The 19,253-nt window shown below is 38.8% G+C and overlaps 2 protein-coding genes across 2 annotated transcripts; both read right to left on the minus strand.

The window, feature by feature from the left end:
- Window positions 1-594: 594 nt before the first annotated feature.
- On the minus strand, window positions 595-1,542 carry LOC113246403 (olfactory receptor 5B12-like). Its single transcript, XM_026487012.3, has one exon. It carries the CDS (start codon window positions 1,537-1,539, stop codon window positions 595-597), a length of 945 nt encoding a protein of 314 aa, XP_026342797.2. The 5' UTR covers window positions 1,540-1,542.
- An 11,350-nt stretch (window positions 1,543-12,892) lies between these two features.
- On the minus strand, window positions 12,893-13,837 carry LOC113246421 (olfactory receptor 5B2-like). The gene has a single exon (XM_026487031.3). It carries the CDS (start codon window positions 13,835-13,837, stop codon window positions 12,893-12,895), a length of 945 nt encoding a protein of 314 aa, XP_026342816.3.
- Between the last annotated feature and the right edge of the window lie 5,416 nt (window positions 13,838-19,253).

Raw genomic sequence — 19,253 nt, forward strand, 5'->3', positions numbered from 1 at the left:
AATTCAGGCACTAAGTAGATTAAGCTCAAATAGTATCCCTCATTATCTACGCTCACCACTGGCATTTTTGCTAAGTTCAGGATCCAGGTATATGTGAATAGTGGGGGATAACTCTATAGATGTCTAGGCTCTATCAGAAATATACTATGTTAAATTATCTGGATAGCTCCTAGAATTCCACATTTCAATGTTTCTCAAGGTAATTCTTAAGAGCATGAATGTCTGAGAACCATACCATATGCAAAAATCATAGAGTTATTTTGAATTCTAGTAATTAAAAATGTAATTCTGGTACCATACACTTTAGAGATTCATCTACAAAGATGTTTAGACCAATGTAGTAGTAGTCTAGGATCTTACAGTATCCAGGACTATAATCTTCATTTTAAGATAGAAGCAACATTCTCTTTCTGGAAAAAAATATCCAAAATTTTTCCTGCCCAGTCACATTCCCAAAGCATGAATAGAACCAGTCTCATTGGAGAAGGAACTTCTCAGAGAAATAAAAGACAAGAAAGAATTAAAATTCAAAAAAATATTCTTAGGTACTAAAAGTCCAATAGAAGTATCACATGGTTTGCATGTTATTTTTAATTAGTAGGAAAAACCCAGTGGAGACTTTGCTTTTCCAATCACCTTCTGAAATGCACTCTTGACCTCTTTGTTCCTTAGGCTGTAGACCACAGGGTTCAGCATGGGGATGACCATGGTGTAGAACACAGATGCCATTTTGTCTGTGTCCATGGAATGACTAGAACTTGGCTGTAAATACATGAAGATGATTGTCCCATAGAAGATGGAAACAGTGGTCAGGTGGGATGCACAGGTGGAGAAAGCCTTCTTTTGTCCCTCAGCTGAGCGTATCCTCAGAATAGCAACAAAAATGAACAGATAAGAGTTCAAGATAACCAAGAGGGTGAAAAAGACATTGAATGCTGCCAATGTGAAGAGCACAATCTCATTCACATAGATATCAGAGCAAGAAAGAGCCAGCAGTGGGGGAATGTCACAGAAAAAGTGATTAATTATGTTGGAATGACAGAAGGAGAGGTGGAAGGTGAGGGCAACATGGATGGAAGCCTGCAAGAGTCCAGAGATGTAGGAGCCAGTGGCCAGTGAGGTACACATTGCACTTGTCATGGTGGTGGCATAATGCAGGGGTTTGCACACTGCTGTGTGGCGGTCAAAGGCCATTGAAGCCAAGAGGAAACTTTCAATAGTGGCAAAGGCTGAAAAGAAGAACATCTGGGCAGCACACGCATGGTAGGATATGATCTTATCTCCTGTGAGAAACCCCACCATTACCTTGGGAGTGATAGCTGAGGCATAAACACAGTCCACGAGGGAGAGGTTGCTGAGGAAGAAGTACATGGGTGTGTGGAGACGAGAGTCCCACAGAATCAACACGATCATCCCAACGTTCCCACCCAGAATGATGAAGTAAATGATAGTGAAGACTGTAAATAAAGGGACCTGCATCTCTAGGGCATCTGTTAACCCCACAAGAATGAATTCAGTCACCTCTGAGATGTTCTCCATCAAAGTCACTTGGGAATCATCATGAGAGCCACCTATGACAAGATGGGCAAACACAAGAAAATGTTATTTGATCACTAGCATGGGAACTGACTGTGAACAGTGCCTCTTGTCCACATGTGTCAGCTTTCTGCCAAGGGCAGGAGTCCGTGGGCAACAAGTTGGACTGAACACCGGGAAGGGGTGGGTTGAGTGCGGCTCTTCGTCTAAAAGTGATGTGGAAGGACACTGGAATGTCCTTATGACTCTGGAGGCACATTTCAGCTTGCCTGCTGTGTGGTACACGCTATTACACTACACCAGTAGTACTCTTTCCCACTACTTGCCGTACCTCGAAAGCACTCTTATTACAAGTACATAGGAAGCTTAATCAACAGAATAGAAAAGAAAGTCACTGGCATATGATATGACAAGCTTCATCAAATACATTCCCTGTCTCTGAGGGACCCCTCACTGACTTGTTCATAATATTCATAATGGCTGAAGATATGCAGTGATTTGGGGCCCTGCTCTAATCTTTCTAATTTGCGAGGGCCCTCAATTGGGTGCTCCACATTAACCATTGGCCTCTGAAGGAAACTTCATGATTTCTGGCACATTCTTAGCTATATTTTGGCGTCTTTCAGTAACTCTAAAAAAGAAGAAACGGCTTTCCAAAAGGTGGAAGCAAAACTTTAGTTGTTTTCTCTCTTTGTCACACCCTTTTTCTCCTAGGCTGATGTTTTCTATCTCTTACCACCACCCATGTCTTTGCTTTATTCATGGGGACGAAGAATGGGGGGAGATGCAATAGTCACTTTCATTCTCACCTAGAGACTTTGTATCCTCAACCAAGCCATGGATGTCCATCCATGTTTTCTGGTGTATCTGGTTGTGCTCACCTCCTATGGCAGCTTAGCTAAGAGCTTACTATGGCTGCCCTGGGTATAAGTATGAGAAGCCCTCCCAACCCAAGAGACACTTCTCACTCGAACCTATCACATTCATTTATGTTGGATTAAAAATCCTTCATAATGAAGGAAGGATATGATATAGCCCTGCCTTTACAAATAGCCTTGTGAGAGAGACCTATTATCCAAAAGATATGTTCACCATAATGTATTCCTAAAGTAGAAGTATGTATTTCCAGGGAGCTTTGGAAGTAGAAGGGATGTATGGTTAGCCCAACACAAGGACTAAGGAAAACCCTCTGGAGATGATTACTCCTGAGTGGTGGCTTTGGAGACTCAAGAAATATAATAACAATTATTAGTTATTATAATAACAAATCCTTATATAGTACTTATTTTGTATCAGGAAACTGTTCTAGGCTGTTCACATATATTAACTCATTTAGCAACTCTGGGAGGCAAATACTATTATTACCCCAGTTTTACTTCAAATGGGAATGAGGCTTAAAGAAGTAAGTTACTTGCCAAAGTAGCAAATCTGGTGGTAGAACTGGGATTTGAACCCAGCCAATATTGTATAAATTCCATAATACTAAGCAGCTTTCTCAAAATAGTGGGTCAAGTTAATCATCTTTCCTGTGGTTCAGGTTCCTGATCTTTCAAGCAGGAATGATCACAATTTTCATCTTTTGAAGTAGATGAATAGAATAACTTAGATCACGCAAAACACTTCAAATAATGTCAATTACACAGCAAGTACTCAAGTAATTCAAGCTATTACTACAACTATTACTATACTAGGTAGAAGAAACATCATGGATAAAAGCATGAATTGGTAAGCACATTTGTATAAATAGGCAATTATAAGCAAAAAGGTATTAGTAATTAGGAAAATGCAGGGCACAATCAAAATCTCAATTAAGGAGTGATGTGCAAAAGTAGTCGGTAGAAATGAGACAGATAGGATTGAAACCTAAAAGAAAAAATGCGCAGAAAAAATGTGTCAGGTGATAGATCTAATACAACCATTTAGAAGAAAAGCCTAAGGGGACTATTTATGCCATGTATAACTGACCCATAGAAGTACCGATAAATGTCACTCACTGATTAGCAGCCTAGACGGGATGTGACCTTGGGAACATTACTTATACTCTGTGAACCTCAGTTCGTTGTCTGTGAAAGACCTAGTTCATATAATGCCCAATGTATCGACTTTACACAGCTGAAAAGATGAAATTAAGTGATTTCTGGAGCTCTACTAACGCGATGCCTAGCACGTGGCATGTTTTCGGTGATAACTCCCTCTTGTTCTCCTCATAGCTGCCTTGGCACATAAGCCACCTCTGCACCAGCAGCCGGCATTACAAAATGAATAACATGATCCCGACTTCTTAAAGGGGTAGAGTCAGTCGGCTCTAGAAATTATCTCCCCAACGTGGTAAGCGCTTTTATAAATGCATGTATAAAGTATTACAAAATTATCATGAAAGTGTCCGGTATGTGCCAGAACACCCTAGTGACAATGAAGTTACTTCCTTCTGAGACTGGTTCTTCAATTCGTAAATGTCTGTGCTGGCTAGAGTTTCTAGATTTGGCCCAAATGCACATGTGAATCCAATTGCATTTAGTTTTGAAAAAAAGTTAATTTCTGTAACTGATGTACCAAGATTGGCCAACATACTGACCAAATTTCTTATCTATACAGTCTGTAGGTATAATAGGACACAAAACAGCTTCTTCTGATGCAGGAATTTGAGATGTAGGGGTGTGGATACCACTCTACCACAAATACATGCCCAATTCTGATCCTGGTTCTGTTGATAATCAGTTGGGTATAGACCTGATGCTGCCCATATCTTCTTAATTCACAATGAAACACTGTCCATCTTCCTCATAGGCTGCTTTTCTGCTCTGATGTGACAAGAAATATGAAAGTTCTTTGAAAAGCATAAAAGATGCTAACATTTTAGTCAAGCACTCTAAGCCATTACTTTCCACGGTCTATCTCATCTCATGGTTACTGCAGGATATTCAGCCCATAATATTGAAAATCCAAACTTTGACGTTCCCAAAGAAAATGACTTTATGCTCAAGATACCCAAACAGATGTTGAAAGTTGTACAACTCCTGAGGTTCAGAAAGGGAGCTGTATTTGTACTGCTATTCCTCTAGCATGCTCTAAATAAAAGGAATAAGGAGGCGCGATCTCCCTTTTTGACTTTGTCACCCCAACCATTCATTTAAGACATCTGATTGCCATCAGCGGAGAGAGTGGTGAATGATCAGCTAACAGGGGATCTGTGATCTAGCTGATTTGGCTTTGTTTTCCTCATTTGTAAAATGAACATCGTTGGACCTTCTAGAGCCCCTTTCCTTTCTAATCGGTTACGGTTGTGTGTTTTCTTGATACTTACTTTTGTCCTAGGAACAAAGGAGGATACAAAGTTGGGAGTACGGAAAACCTTCATGGCCACACTGTTGACCGGAAGTCCCTAACCAGGGGAGCATCATGCTGGAGAAGCGCTGTGCTGTAGAACATAATTTGTGCCCTTACAAACACCAGGGCTGAGACAATGATCTTTTCATACCACAGATCTCAGGGGAACATTTAGTGTTGGGTGAGTGGATATCTCAGGAGGCTCCCGATCCAGGATTGGTCCTTCTGACCTGAACCTGACAGGACCTATCAGAGGATAGCGTCTGTGTGTATTTTAGCTGAGAGAGCTTTTGAAGACACAAGGGAATGGAAGCTTAGAGAGGAGCCTCCAATCGGCAAATCAGCAGTACCATAGCCATGCTAGGCAACAAAAATAAAAAACCTCACTAAGATCTTGGCTTGGGTGATGTCAGGAACTCACGCGAGCTTTCTCAAATCTACATCTTTCTTAAAGGCCTCCAATTATCCCCAGGAATGTTATTTATTTATTTATATTTTTAAATTAGTTTTAAAAGATTTTATTTATTTATTTATTTGGGAGAGAGAGAGTGCGTGGTGGGGAGGGGCAGAGGGAGAGGGATAATCTCGAGCAGATTCCACACTGAGCACAGAGCCCAAGATGGGGCTCGATCTCACAATCCTGAGATCATTACTTGAGTTGAAATCAAGCATCAGATGCTTAACCAACTGAGACACCCAGGCGTCCCTCCAGGAAAGTTTTTTAAAACAAAATACTCATTTATCTTAACCTACAGAGCTGATTCAGGGATATTTGGGGGGATTCCCCCCCATTTTTAGAACTAAGGGTGTGGATCCATTCTTTCATCTGCATAGTCATCTTTGACCATAAACAAGCACCAGGTAGAATTATCTCTCCTTCATCAATGCAGTGCAATGTAGCTGCTGCAAGTCTGAGTTGTGTAGTCATGGGGCCTGCCTTCAAATTCTAGTTCTGCCCCCTGTTGCAGGGTGACCTTGGCCAAGTTATCCAGTCTCTCAAAACTTCAAAGTATCACCTATAAAAAGAAGGATAATACTATATATCCCTCATAGGAGTGTCCTAAAGATTTAATGAGATGTCCAGCACATATCAAGAGGTCAATAAATTTAAGCGCTACTACTTTACCATCAGTAAAAAATGATACATTATGTGGAACAAAAATAGTGGTGCTCAAACATTGCATCTGCTCCCCTCGTTTCCTCGTCTGCTAGCAACCAGGTAGAGCCATGAACGAGTTCCATGTGATGGGTTGGACAAGAAGTGATGTGTGTCATTTCTGGGTTGAAGTATAGAAAAGCCAGTACACAGCTATGGACTGCCTCTCCTCTGCCTCCCCCTGCCACGGTACCCCCGTTCCAGGGGGGTAGCTACAGACGACAAAGCCTCCACCAGCTGCGGGTTTGAATGAACACATGCAGAGAGGCACGTAGCAGCAGAAGTAAGAAATAAATCTTTGTTGTGTTAAATCCTGGACTTTGGGGCTGATTTGCTATTGCAAATGACAAAGTCTATCCTGCCCTAATACGCATATAATAAGCTATGTATGTTTTGTTGTCTGTGTGTCTTTCTTTCTTTTTTTTTTTTTTTAACAGATCCTTGAGTACTGGTCCCCTTATCATTTATTATGTCTTTTTAAAATTACAGCTTTATTGTTATATAATTAACAGACTATAAAATTCACCCGTTGGGACGCCTGGGTGGCTCAGTCAGTTGAATGTATGTTTTCAATTCTCTTAGCTCATGATCTCAGGGTCCTGGGATGGAGCCCCGCATTGGACTCCATGCTCAGCGTGGAATCTGCATGAGATTCTTTCTCTCCCTCCCCCCCAACTTGGGCATAATCTCTTAAAATAAATAAATAAATTCTTAAAAAAATAAAATTCACTTGTTGATGTTTATAATTCAATGATTTTTTTGCATATTCAGAGCTGTGCAATCGTCACCACAACTTGAGAACATTTTTATCACATGGAAAAGAAACTCTGTACTGATTATCGGTCACTCCCATTGCCTTCCACCTGCACCCCAGCCCCAGGAAACCGCAAAGCCAATTCTATAGATTTGCCTTGTATGGAAATTTCATATAAATAGAATAATAGAATATGTGATCATTTGTGAGTGGCTTCTTTCACTTAGAATAATGTTTTCAAGGTTCATCCAGTTTTTACCATGTATCAATACTTCATTCCTCTTTGTCAGATTTTAATCTGATATAAGATTTCAAATAGTTGCTTTCACTCTCTAGATTGACCTGTCATTTTTTAGATGGTGATTTCTGAAGTACAAATATTTTAATTTTGATGCAATCCAATATATATATCTTTTCTCTTATTGCTTGTGGTTTGGGTAGTATACATAAAAAGATTTTGTCCAACCAAAGTTTATGAAGATTTATTCCTGTATTTTCTCCTAGGAATCTTAGAGGTGTAACTTTTACACTCAGGTTTATATTTTGAGTTAATTTTTGTATGTGGTGTGAAGAAGGGGCTCAATTTCATTCTTTTTATTTTCAGTATTTTTTACTGAGATATAAATCACATAAGATTCACCATTTCGAAGTCTACCATTGATGGCTTTTCATATTCATGCTTTGCAACATCCAAGTACCTTCTTCCCGAACACTTCCATCACCATACAATTAAACCCAATATATGTTAGTGTTTACCCTCATTCCTCCTATTCCCTAACGTCCTGTAAACAAGTAATCATTTTTCTTATTGGTTTACCTATTCTAGCTAATTCATAAAAGTGGAATTATACAATATTTGTCCTTTTATGTTTGGCTTCTTTCACTTAGCATAATATTTTTGAGGATCTTCCATGTTTTAGCATGTGTTAGTACCTCATTCCTTTTTCTGGCTGAATAATATTCTATTATATGGACAGACCACATTTGATACATCAGCTGATGGATATTTGGGGTGTTTCAACTTTTTGGCAATTGTAAATAATGCTGCTATGAGTATTATTATACCAGTTTTTGTTTGAATGTATGTTTTCAATTCTCTTGGGCATAAACCTATAAGTGAAATTGTGGGGTCATATGGTAACTCTATGTTTAATTTTTTTTTTGAGAGAGAGAGAAAGCACAAGCAAGCAAAGAGGCAGAGAAAGAAGGAGGTCCATTGTATATATGAACCACATCGTTATCCATTCATCTGTTGAAGGGCATCTCAGCTCCTTCCACAGTTTGGTTCCTCAAAAAGTTAAAAATAGAGCTACCCTATGACCCAGCAATTGTACTACTGGATATTTACCCCAAAGATACAGATGTAGTGAAAAGAAGGGCCATATGCACCCCAATGTTCTTAGCAGCAATGTTTACCCATTTTTAATTTGTGTTGTTTTTTTCATTATTGAATTGTATGAGCTCTTTATACATTCTAAAGATCAAACCTTTATCTGACATGTGATTTGCAAATGTATTTCCCATTCTGTGGGTTATTTTCTCACTTTCTTGGTTATTTTCTCACTTTCTTGGTGTTTTTATTTTGATGAAGTCCAATTAGTCTATTTTTTTCTCCTATTGCTTATGCTTTTGATGTCATATTTAAAAGTCCATACATAAATTTAAAGTCATGAAAATTTACCTCTATGTTTTCCTTTAAAAATTTATGGGTTAGTTCTTATATTAGGTCATTAATCCATTTTGAGTCCCCTTTTTGTATATGATGTGAGGTAAGGATACAACTTTAATTTTTTTTTAATGTATGAAAATCCTATTGTCTCAGCACCATTTATTGGAGGGACTGTTCTTTCCACATTCAATGGACTTGGCATCCCTGCAAAAATCAATTGATCACATATGTATGGGTTTATTTCTGGACTGTCAATTCTATTCCACTGATTGATTAGTCTATCCTAATGTCATTACCACACAGTTTTTATGACTGTAAATTTGTAGTAAGTTTTAAAATCAAGAAGTGTGATTCCTCTGACTTTGTTTCCCAAGCTTGTTTTGGCAATTCTGGGTCCTTTCTAATTTCAAATTAATTTTAAGATTGGCATTTTAGTGTTGGCCAAAAAAGCTATTAGAATCTTGAAAGGAATTTATTTAATTTCTAGATCACTTTGGATAGCATTGACATCTTACACTAAAACTAAATTTTCCTACTCATGAACATGGCATGTCTTTCAACTTATTTAGATCTTCCTTAATTTCTTCTGCATTATTTTATAGTTACCTCCACTGCACAGCCACTCCACTAGTGCCTACACCTAGCACACTGGAACCACCGTGGCCACAGGAATACCCACACACTAGACCCAGAGCTGTGTTCATGCCTTCCTCAAACACCAGCTCCAAGGCTCTTCTGTGAGCACCCATACCTAAAACACTAACACCACTTGCACCCAAAAGCCCATCAAGTGAAGAGTGAATAAACAAAGTGTGGTTTAGTCATGCTGAGGAGTATTTCCAGGCAACAAGAAAGAATGAAGTACTGGTGCATGATACGATATGAATAAACGTCGAAACCATTATGACAAGTGGAAGAGGTCTCTCACAATTGATCTCATATTACACAAGACATGGTGGGAATGTATAGACTAGGCAACTCCATAGAGATAGAAGGTGGTTAACGGTTGCCTAGGGCCAGAGGAAGGGGGTTGCAAGGGAATGAACATTGACTGCTAGTTGGGTGTGTAGAGTGTTTCTGAGGTGAGGGAAATCTTCAAGAATTAACTAGGGTGATGATTGCACAAATTTGTAAGTATACTAAACACCAGTGAATTGTATACTTTGGTGAGTTTTATGATAGATAAATTACATCTCAATAAAGGAATGAAGCTTGACAGCAAGGAACGTACTACTGATACAGTCAAGGATATGCATGCATCTTAATTGCACTGAGCTAAGTGAAAGAAGCCAGACTCAAGAGGTTGCATATTGTTATCATTCCATTTTATGACAATGTGAAAAGCGAAACTATATGGGGGGTCAGCAGATCAGAAGTTATGAGGGTCTGGGGGGATGGGAGGGGCTAACCACAAAGGAAGCAGGAGACAATTCTGGGTGGATGGGGCTGTTTTGTATATTGATCTGGGTGGGTACTGCATACATTTTTCTAAACTCTCAGGAATGGGCATACAGAAATGTGAGAACTTTATATTATAGAGCTAATGTCTCTCAAAAATAGGAAAAGAAGAAACGACAATGTATCTGTGTGCTCACTTAACAACTCAAACAAAGTCCCTAGAAGTAAACTGCTTCTTCTGCAAGTAAGTTGGATGAGGAACTCTGGATGCCCTCAAGGGGTCCTGTTCCCCTGAGAACTCCATGTCTCTAAAAGTCCCTACTCATTCTTATCATTATCCTCTGAAATCCCAACAGGGCTCCACAAGATGTCATTGTAGAGGAATCAGACTGTGTGCAGGGCCCCCTGGTCATTAATTTGCAATTAGGTAGAATCTAAGTTAACATGTGCCGTACTGGAAAGTAGAAAACCAAAAACACCAATGAAAAGAATCAGGGAGAAGCTATACAGGAGGAAAGGTGTCTCATGTTCATGGATCGGAAGACTTTAATATGCCATTTTCATGTTGATTTACAGATTCGACTTAATCTCAACGAAAATTTGAGGAAGAATTTTGGAAATACTAACAAGCTGATTGAAAATGTATATGAAGATATAAAGCTAGTAGGTTACTTAAAGTAGTTCTTAAAAACCAGAAAGTTGGCATAACCTTCTTACCTGATTTCATAATTTACTTTAAAGCTCTCTTAATTAAGAAACTGTATATACTTTGCCTTTGTATGATTTAGTAAATAGAATTAATTTTATGTTATTTGCCATTTAATGAGAAAATTTTAATTTAAAAGTTGGTTATATGTTATCCATTTGACAATGTTGTTTGCAAAAGATTAATTTTTCCAAATCTGGGCAATACAAGTAGTGAGTGAAAAAATAGTTGTGGCTTTTTTCCCTCTTTTTTAGAGAGAGAGAGAGCACAAGCATGCAGAGGGAGAGGGGCAGTGAGAAAGAGACAAACTCAAGCTGGCTCCATGCTCAGCGTCAAGTCTGACACAGGGCTTGATCTCGCAACCCTGAGATCGTGACCTAAGCAGAAATTAAGAGTCAGACGCTTAACTGACTGAGCCACCAAGTGCCCCAAAACTAGTTGTGTCATATGAAATGTTCTAGAATTCTTTTCTAAAGAATGCATAATAGGTAATGAACTAAATTATCAGTAGTTCAAATATATTAACTGTTGGACTCACAGCTCAATTGATTGATTGATTGATTGATTAATTTAACAAATGTTTACTGAGAAATTAGTGTGAACCAGGCTATACTTTATGTATTGGGGATGAAGTTGTTAGTAAACAAGACAAAATCACTCTTCTTGTGCAGTGTACATTCTAGGTAGATAGGTAAATGAATAAACAAATGAACAAAAAAATAGAAATAGTTGAGGAGTGATCAGAACCATGAAGAATAAAGCAAGTTGAGAACAGTGTCCATGGGGGGTGGGATGACTATGGCATGGAAACATTTACACGAAGACCTAAGGGAAGTAAGGGAGCTTTCTGAGCATTGGCAAGTAGAAAGATGCTGAGACAGGAAGGAGCTTGGATTGTCCAGAAACTACAGGAAACTCAGTGTGAGTAAAGAGGGAATGAATAGGAGAACAGCAAGACATAATTTATCTGAACCTAAAGTATTCCTGCATGAGTGGCATTAGCTGTCTCATAGTATGGATGACATCATTATTACTCCATGCATTTATATCACAAAGTCAAAGAGTTGGTAGTCCTACACAGAAAGATTGAGAAATTTCTTTATCATCAATTGATCCCTTCTTAAACCTTGGTCTTCTAGCTTTCGAAAATTCTCATTACTTTTTCTACCAAACGGCTTTCTGAAGACACAAATATTAACTCCTTCAAGATTTTATAGCTCAGACATATAGCTCTGAAAAAAATGTTCCAACAAAAAGTACATGCTTTTTAATTTTTTTAATTAAAAAATTTTTTATTTAAATAAAAAAATACATACTTTCATTTAAAAATCCGTGTCATGGGGCATCTGGGTGGCTCAGTCAGTTAAACATCTGACTCTTAATTTCACCTCAAGTCATGATCTCAGGGTTGTGGGATCGAGCCCATGTTGGGCTCTGTGCTCAGCCTGGAGTATGCTTGAGATTCCCTCCTCTTTCTGCCCCTCTCCCTTCTCTCTCCCTCTCTTTATGTCTCTCTCTCTCTCTCAAATAAACACATAAATAAAATCTTTTTTAAAATCCATGTCATGTTTTTCTTCATTTTAGACTCTTGGAATATTTTTTTTAGCCACTTTGTCTTTATTTTTTTTAACAATAATTTTTATTTTGTTATGTTAGTCACCATACAGTCTATCCTTAGTTTTTGATGTAATGTTCCATGATTCTGGAATAATTTTTTAAACTAGAAAAAAAACAAAAAATGCTAGACGTTAACTTATACTCTGATCCAATAATTAATTATTTTAACTTTTGTATTAAAAACTAGCCATACTCTAGCTACTTTTTTACATGTTGATAATTCTTTTTTATTTTTTGTTATTTTATTTTATTATGTTCAGTTAGCCAACATATAGTACATCATCATTAGTTCTTGATATAGTGTTCAACAATCCACTAGTTGCACTGGGTATTATACACAACTCTAGCTACTTTTTAAGCAAATTTTCCACTTTTGTATGTATCTACACAGATAGGATCCTTGCGTGCATTTGTTTTCATGGTTTTGAGCCCTGTTTTACAAATATACTTTCATTAACATATGGTGGAGAAAATGTGAACAATATGAATATATCAATTATAATTCATAAGGTTCCTGATAAGCATGATCATTAAATATATAAGGTCCTCGTGGCTATTCTCATCCAGATGTTACACAACTGGACATGCTATCTTCTTTCATAGTGACAGGCTTTTGAAGAGGAAAGTATCATGTTGGTAATTTAAATGCTGTGTGGGCTGTAACCCCTGAGTAAGTGCACGGAGAAGAACTGACAGGAATGGAACTGGGTTACTGTGGATCCTACAACCCTAAGAGGTGAAGCTTAGAGATGATTTTGCCTTCTTAACAACCTTCTTGAAAGCATTCTTGACCTCTTTGTTCCTCAGGCTGTAGACCACAGGGTTCAGCATGGGGATGACCATAGTGTAGAACACGGATGCCATTTTGTCGGTGTCCATGGAGTGGCTGGAGCCGGGCTGTGAGTACATGAAGATGACAGTCCCATAGAAGATGGACACTGCAGTGAGGTGGGAGGCACAGGTGGACAAAGCCTTCTGATATCCCTCAGCTGAGTGCATCGTCAGGATGGTGATAAAAATGAACAGGTAGGAAATCAAGATAACCAGGAGAGCCAAAAAGATGTGGAAGCTTGCTACAAAAACAAGAACCAGCTCACTGACATGTTTATCAGAGCAAGAGAGAGCCATGACTGCAGGAATATCACAGAAAAAGTGATGGATCACATTGGACTTACAGAAGGAGAGAAGGAATGTATCTCCAACATCAACAGAAGCATTCAGAAAGCCAAAAACATAGGAGCCTACGGCCAAACAAGCACACACCCCTGTCGTCATGGTGGTTGTGTAATGGAGGGGTTTGCACACGGCTGCATAGCGGTCATAGGCCATTGAAGCCAGGAGGTAACTCTCCGCAGTGGCAAAGGCTGCAAAAAAGAACATCTGAGCAGCACATGCATTGTAGGAGATGACCTTGTCTCCTATAAGCAATCCAGCCATGACCTTGGGAGTGACAGCTGTAGAGTAACCAACGTCCACCAGAGACAGGTTACTGAGGAAGAAGTACATGGGCGTGTGGAGATGGGAGTCCAGGAGAATCAGCGCCATCATGCCCAGGTTCCCAACCACATTGATGAGGTAAATGAGGGTGAACACGATAAAGAGGGGGATCTGCAGCTCTGGGGCATCGGTTAGTCCCAGCAGGATGAACTCAGTCACTTCTGTGTTGTTTTCCATGGGTGTTGTTGGGGAATCACAGGAAGCCCTGTAGCAATGGAATAAAAGGACAGAGTCATAAACAAATGAGAGATTGAATGGAGATTCATTCAATATTGTTTGTGTGTACACACACACACACACACACACACGCGTATACTATATATGTATACACACACACACAATATTTCATTATAGCAATAATTTGTACTTTAATATCTCCAGATCTAAAATATGGAGTAGATAATAAAATTTAAGGCACAAATTACTGGTCAAGTTTCATGTTGTTGAAGTGAAGGATCTTCACGGATTATTTTCTAACTTTTCAATTTTGTAAATTTATAAGCTGAGATGTAGAAAATATAACATCTTGATCATGATTAGAGGTCTTGAATGAATCTGTCAATTCAGTTCCCTGAACCAAGTAAATGCTTATATCTATAGTTGTTATGTGGCAGGAACTGCTCTAGACACTGGATGAATATTCATTTATTACTCTCAACAACCCTATGAGATTGATTACTTGTTATCCCCGTGTAATTTATGAAGCACAGAGCTTGAATATTATATTTAGGCTTACAAAATTAGTACTGCCAACCCGAAACTTTGTGCCTAGGCAGAGTGATTCTCAAGGCCATCAATCTCAACTGAATTTAAATCAAATTGAATTTAATTCAGTTAACAATCACTCTATGTCTCCAATGCCCTAACCTCAGTGTTTGGGGTTTCACAGGGAAGTGATGGGGAGGTACTTGCATAGTGCGTGTGCTTGGATAATGGTACCAGCAGGGGCTCAGACAGCCAGCTGAGGCAGCCTGAAGGGATGGCATGGCATCGAGTATAAAGGGTGGGCTCTGGGAACAGGTGCATGTCAGCCCTACTATTCACTCCTGAAGAGTCGTTGGTCCTAACTTAACTCCCTGAACCTGTTTTGCTTCATCTATAAAACGAAAATAGTAATGAGACTTTTCTCAAGGTATGATTGTAAGAGGTAAATGATATATAAAAACCAGTGAGCAAAATGCTGAGTATTTAGCACAGCCTGGTCAGTATAAGGTATACTATTGGTATTAGGATGGAATGGTAGCCTCTCCGTGGGTTTCAGGAAGGTCAGAGGTGATAGTCAAGGCTCGGTGGGGAGGAATGTTTAGCCAGTTGGCCTTCCTCTTCAGTATGCCTTATATGACACACTTGGATCTTCCGGGATCTTCTGGGTCCTCAGTGTTTCTCAGTCTGTCCATATTCTGCCTGCATAAGTGGCTGTTCCAGTTACTGCACGTGAGTCATTCTTTTGCTTAATTTCTTTCTTAATATCCATGTTTCAGTTTGGGTTGAAAGTTCCCCTTTCTTAAACTCATTGTTTCTCTCATTACAGTTATCCCACCGTTGAATCACAGGGATCAATGGGTAGAAAGTTCCTAGTTTGTTGGTATCTTTAGCCCATAGATCTGTGTTTTGGACAAGTACATGTTTTTGGTTTTGTTTTTTTAATATTTATTTATTTATTTATTTGACAGAGAGAGAGCCAGAGAGAGCACACAAACAGAGGGAGTGGGAGAGGGAGAAGAAGCAGGCTCTCTGTTGAGCAGGGAGCCCAATGTAGGGCTCGATCCCAGGACCCAGGGACCATGACCTGAGCCTAAGGCAGATGCTTAACCAACAGAGCCACCCAGGTGCCCCTACATGTCTTAATATAGTTTATTTGAATATAATCTTGTATGTAGGAATCTTGTTTTTAATCTTTACATTTGACTTGGAAGCCTTTAGAAGGACATTTGTCACTTGTTAATCATTGGTTTACAGCAGTCCTCCTTGATTCTTTCCACAGGTAGTGAATAAGATAAAATTAACACCTACCCAGTCAGAGCATCCCCTATCCATCTATTTTTACTGATCTCTTTTAGGAGAGTAACACAGTAAATTTCAAAATCATCACCAAACTCCCTACAGGAGGAAGTTTTGATACATACGTACAGCCTCAACTCAGTGCATTAAGAATTTATTTCTGTACTTAAATCACTTGCAGCAGGGATCGATGCCCTATGAGTTTTGCTTGAATGACATTTCTCACTAAAAGTGTAGATAGAACATAGAAGCTTACCTTGCTGCTGGAAAAGAAGGTGCAGTCAATCCTGAAGAGTGAGTTTGGAATCAGAAATCCAGCCATGGGATGGTGCATACATGCTGTGAGAGAGATTCTCTATCAGGTACTGGTCAAATAGTTCCAAAATCTTTAAGGTAAATGAGGGGAAGAACACAAGATGGAGCCAGGAACCCATGTTCAGATGCTGAATCCACCATGCATTCTTTGTGTACCCTTGGAGGAGTCTCTAATCTTCTTATCTCAAAGAAAAAAAAAGGCAGAAAATTACCTCTCCCACATAATTCAAGGAATAGTGTCTGTGAGTAGCAAATGAGGGATCCTCTATAAAACATCTGTCCAAGGGGTTATCATTCTAAAGTCAATGAATATAATTTTCATCTTGAGGTGTTGTCCTGGCCATGATTGGAGATTCATGACAAATCCTCAGGTCAGGATTTGGGGGTGGGAGGAAAGTGCTGCATGTCCTAAAGACCACTAACATTCAGACAAATAAATACACGATGGCCAAAGGGGCTCAGCAAGTCTGGTCCTTCTCAAATGAGGTCACATTAAGTCATCTTGGGAGTTTTAGAGACTAACTCATGGGGATCAGGAGGGAGTTCCAGAGACATGAGCTCTCTGGGGATGTCTTCCCAGGAGGGCATCTGTAACTCTTATTTTTCTAGGAAAAAATCAATTAAATTGCCTGTGGGGACTTGGATATGTTGAGGGTGCATGCATGTTTTTGTATTACATGTTTCCCCCCACACTTTATAATTAAAGCATAATTTACAAACAGTAATTTTTATAGTTTCTAATATTATAGCTTGAACAACTCTTTGAACTTGGTCAAATTTATATGGTCATGTAACCATTAACAAAATCACAATGTGGAAGAGTTCCATCATCTAAACAAAATCTCGGAGTTTCTTTGTGGTCAACCCTTTCTTACCTAATGCCCATGGTGTCCACTGGACCATTTCTTGTCCATATTGCTTTGCCTTTGCAAGAAAGTCATTTAAAGAGAATCTTAGCACATGGAGACTTTGACTCTGGCTACTTCAAGTTAGCACGGGGCATCTGAGACCCATCCGTATTGTTAGCTGTATTAATTTCTTAGAGCTCCCATAAAAAAGTACCATAAACTGGATGGCCTATATAATGGAAATTTATTGTCTCACATTTCTGGAGGCTAGAAGTCTGAGATCAAGGAGCTGGCAACATGGTTCTCTTGGTTCCCTCTGAAAGCTCTAAGGGGCATCTACTTCATGTTTTTCTCTTAGCTGCCCGGTGGTTTGCTGGCCATCTTTGGATTTCCTTGTTTTCTGCTGCCTCCTTCTGATCTCTGTGTTCATCTTCACAAGGTGTTCTCCTTGTGTTATGTCTCTCCAAGTTTTCCCTTTTAAAAAAGACAGCAGTCATATTGACCTAGAAGCCCACTCTGCTCCAGTAGGACCTCGTCTTAACTAATACATTTGACATGACCCTACTTTTAAAGACCATCTTCTGAAGTACTGGGGGTAAGGACTTCACCATATAAAATTTAGAAGACACAGTTCAACCCGTAATATATTAGTAGTAAGTTGTTTATTTCCTTGCTGGCTATATTTCATTATATGGACACTATAGATTGTTCATCCATTTCCCAGTTAGGGGACACTTGTGTCCCACCTAATGTCTCAGAATTAGGAATAAAGTATAGCTAAACATTTACCTAATATTTTTTCCTAGTCTAGATTTTAATTTCATCTGGATAAATGTGTCGAGTTGGATTGCGGGGTCAGATAGTAAGCATATGTTTAATTAGATGGAAACTGCCAAATTGTGTTTTTGAGTGATGACATGGAGAGCTCCTGCCCCTCCCCAGACAACCTGTGTTATAAACTTATACTCTCATATGTGAGAAATAAATCTGTAATACACTGAATAATTACCCCCAAATATATGATCTTTTTGGCTGGAATATGTAATGTTTTCCATATAACAAAGACTTTGAAATTACGGTTAACTTAAACACATAGACATGGGAGATGGGTTAATTTTTGCACCCTAAAGGCAATATTCAGTGTCTTATAAGAGAAAGGCAAGGAAAATGTAAGAGTAAGGATTCCAAGGGCCTGGCACTCCACAGAAACCCTGACAAAACAAAACAAAAATAAAATAATCAGAAGGGGGGATAAAGCATGAGAGACTATGGACTCTGAGAAACAAACTGAGGGCTTCAGAGGGGAGGGGGGTGGGGGAATGGGATAGACTGGTGATGGGTAGTAAGGAGGGCACGTATTGCGTGGTGCACTGGGTGTTATACACAACTAATGAATCATCGAACTTTATATCAAAAACCAGGGATGTACTGTATGGGGACTAACATAATATAATAAAAAATATTATTATTAAAAAAAGATAAAATAAAATAAAATAAAATACAAGCCAAACTGTCATAATAAACTTGGACTCAGACATATGGAAAATACCAAAAAGTATAGCAACCAAGTAAACACTGAATCATGAAAATGACTTAGCCATGGTGTTTAAGGCAATTAGGTCAAACAAGTAAGTGACCTCAAGCTAAAGTGACAGAGACATCAGACACCACACACAAAATACACAGTCAATAAAAATAGCTTATAAAGTCATTAAACAAACAAATACAACCCACAGCAAGCAAAACAACAGCAAAACCAAAAACCTGAGGAATATAAGAAACAGCACAGATGATCATAGGGGAAGGGAGGGAAAAATGGAATGGGAAAAAATCAGAGAGGGAGACAAACCATGACAGACTCTTAACTATGGGAAAGAAACCAAGGGTTGCTGGAGGGGAGGTGGGTGGGGAGTGGGGTAACTGGGTGATGGGCATTAAGGAGGGCACTTGGTGTGATGTTATGTGCAACTGATGAATTACTGAACTCTACACCTGAAATTAGTGATGTTCTATATGTTGGCTAATTGAATTTAAATTAACAACAACAACAACAAAACCCCAAAGATCCTGAGTTGGGAGAACCTGATTTTTCTGAGTTACCAAACTATACAGTCACAATATCCATTTTTCAGTGAAAATTGAGACATGCAGTGAAACAAGAAAATATGTCCCATCCATGGGAGAGAGTGAGTGCAGGGGAGAGATGCAAAGGGAAAGTGAAAGAACTAAAGGAAACAAGGAGAATTATGTCTCAATATTAGAGAATATCAATAATGCTATAGAAATTATAATAAAAGAACTAAACATAAATTCTGGAGCTGAAAATATAATAACTGAAATGAAAAATTCACTAAAGGGCTTTGACAATTATTTGAATAGAAAGAAGAAGGAGTTAGCAAATTTCAAAACATTTCAATTGAATTAATCAG

Source organism: Ursus arctos, unplaced genomic scaffold (genome assembly GCF_023065955.2).
Source record: "Ursus arctos isolate Adak ecotype North America unplaced genomic scaffold, UrsArc2.0 scaffold_23, whole genome shotgun sequence".
In the NCBI taxonomy this organism is placed as follows: domain Eukaryota; kingdom Metazoa; phylum Chordata; class Mammalia; order Carnivora; family Ursidae; genus Ursus; species Ursus arctos.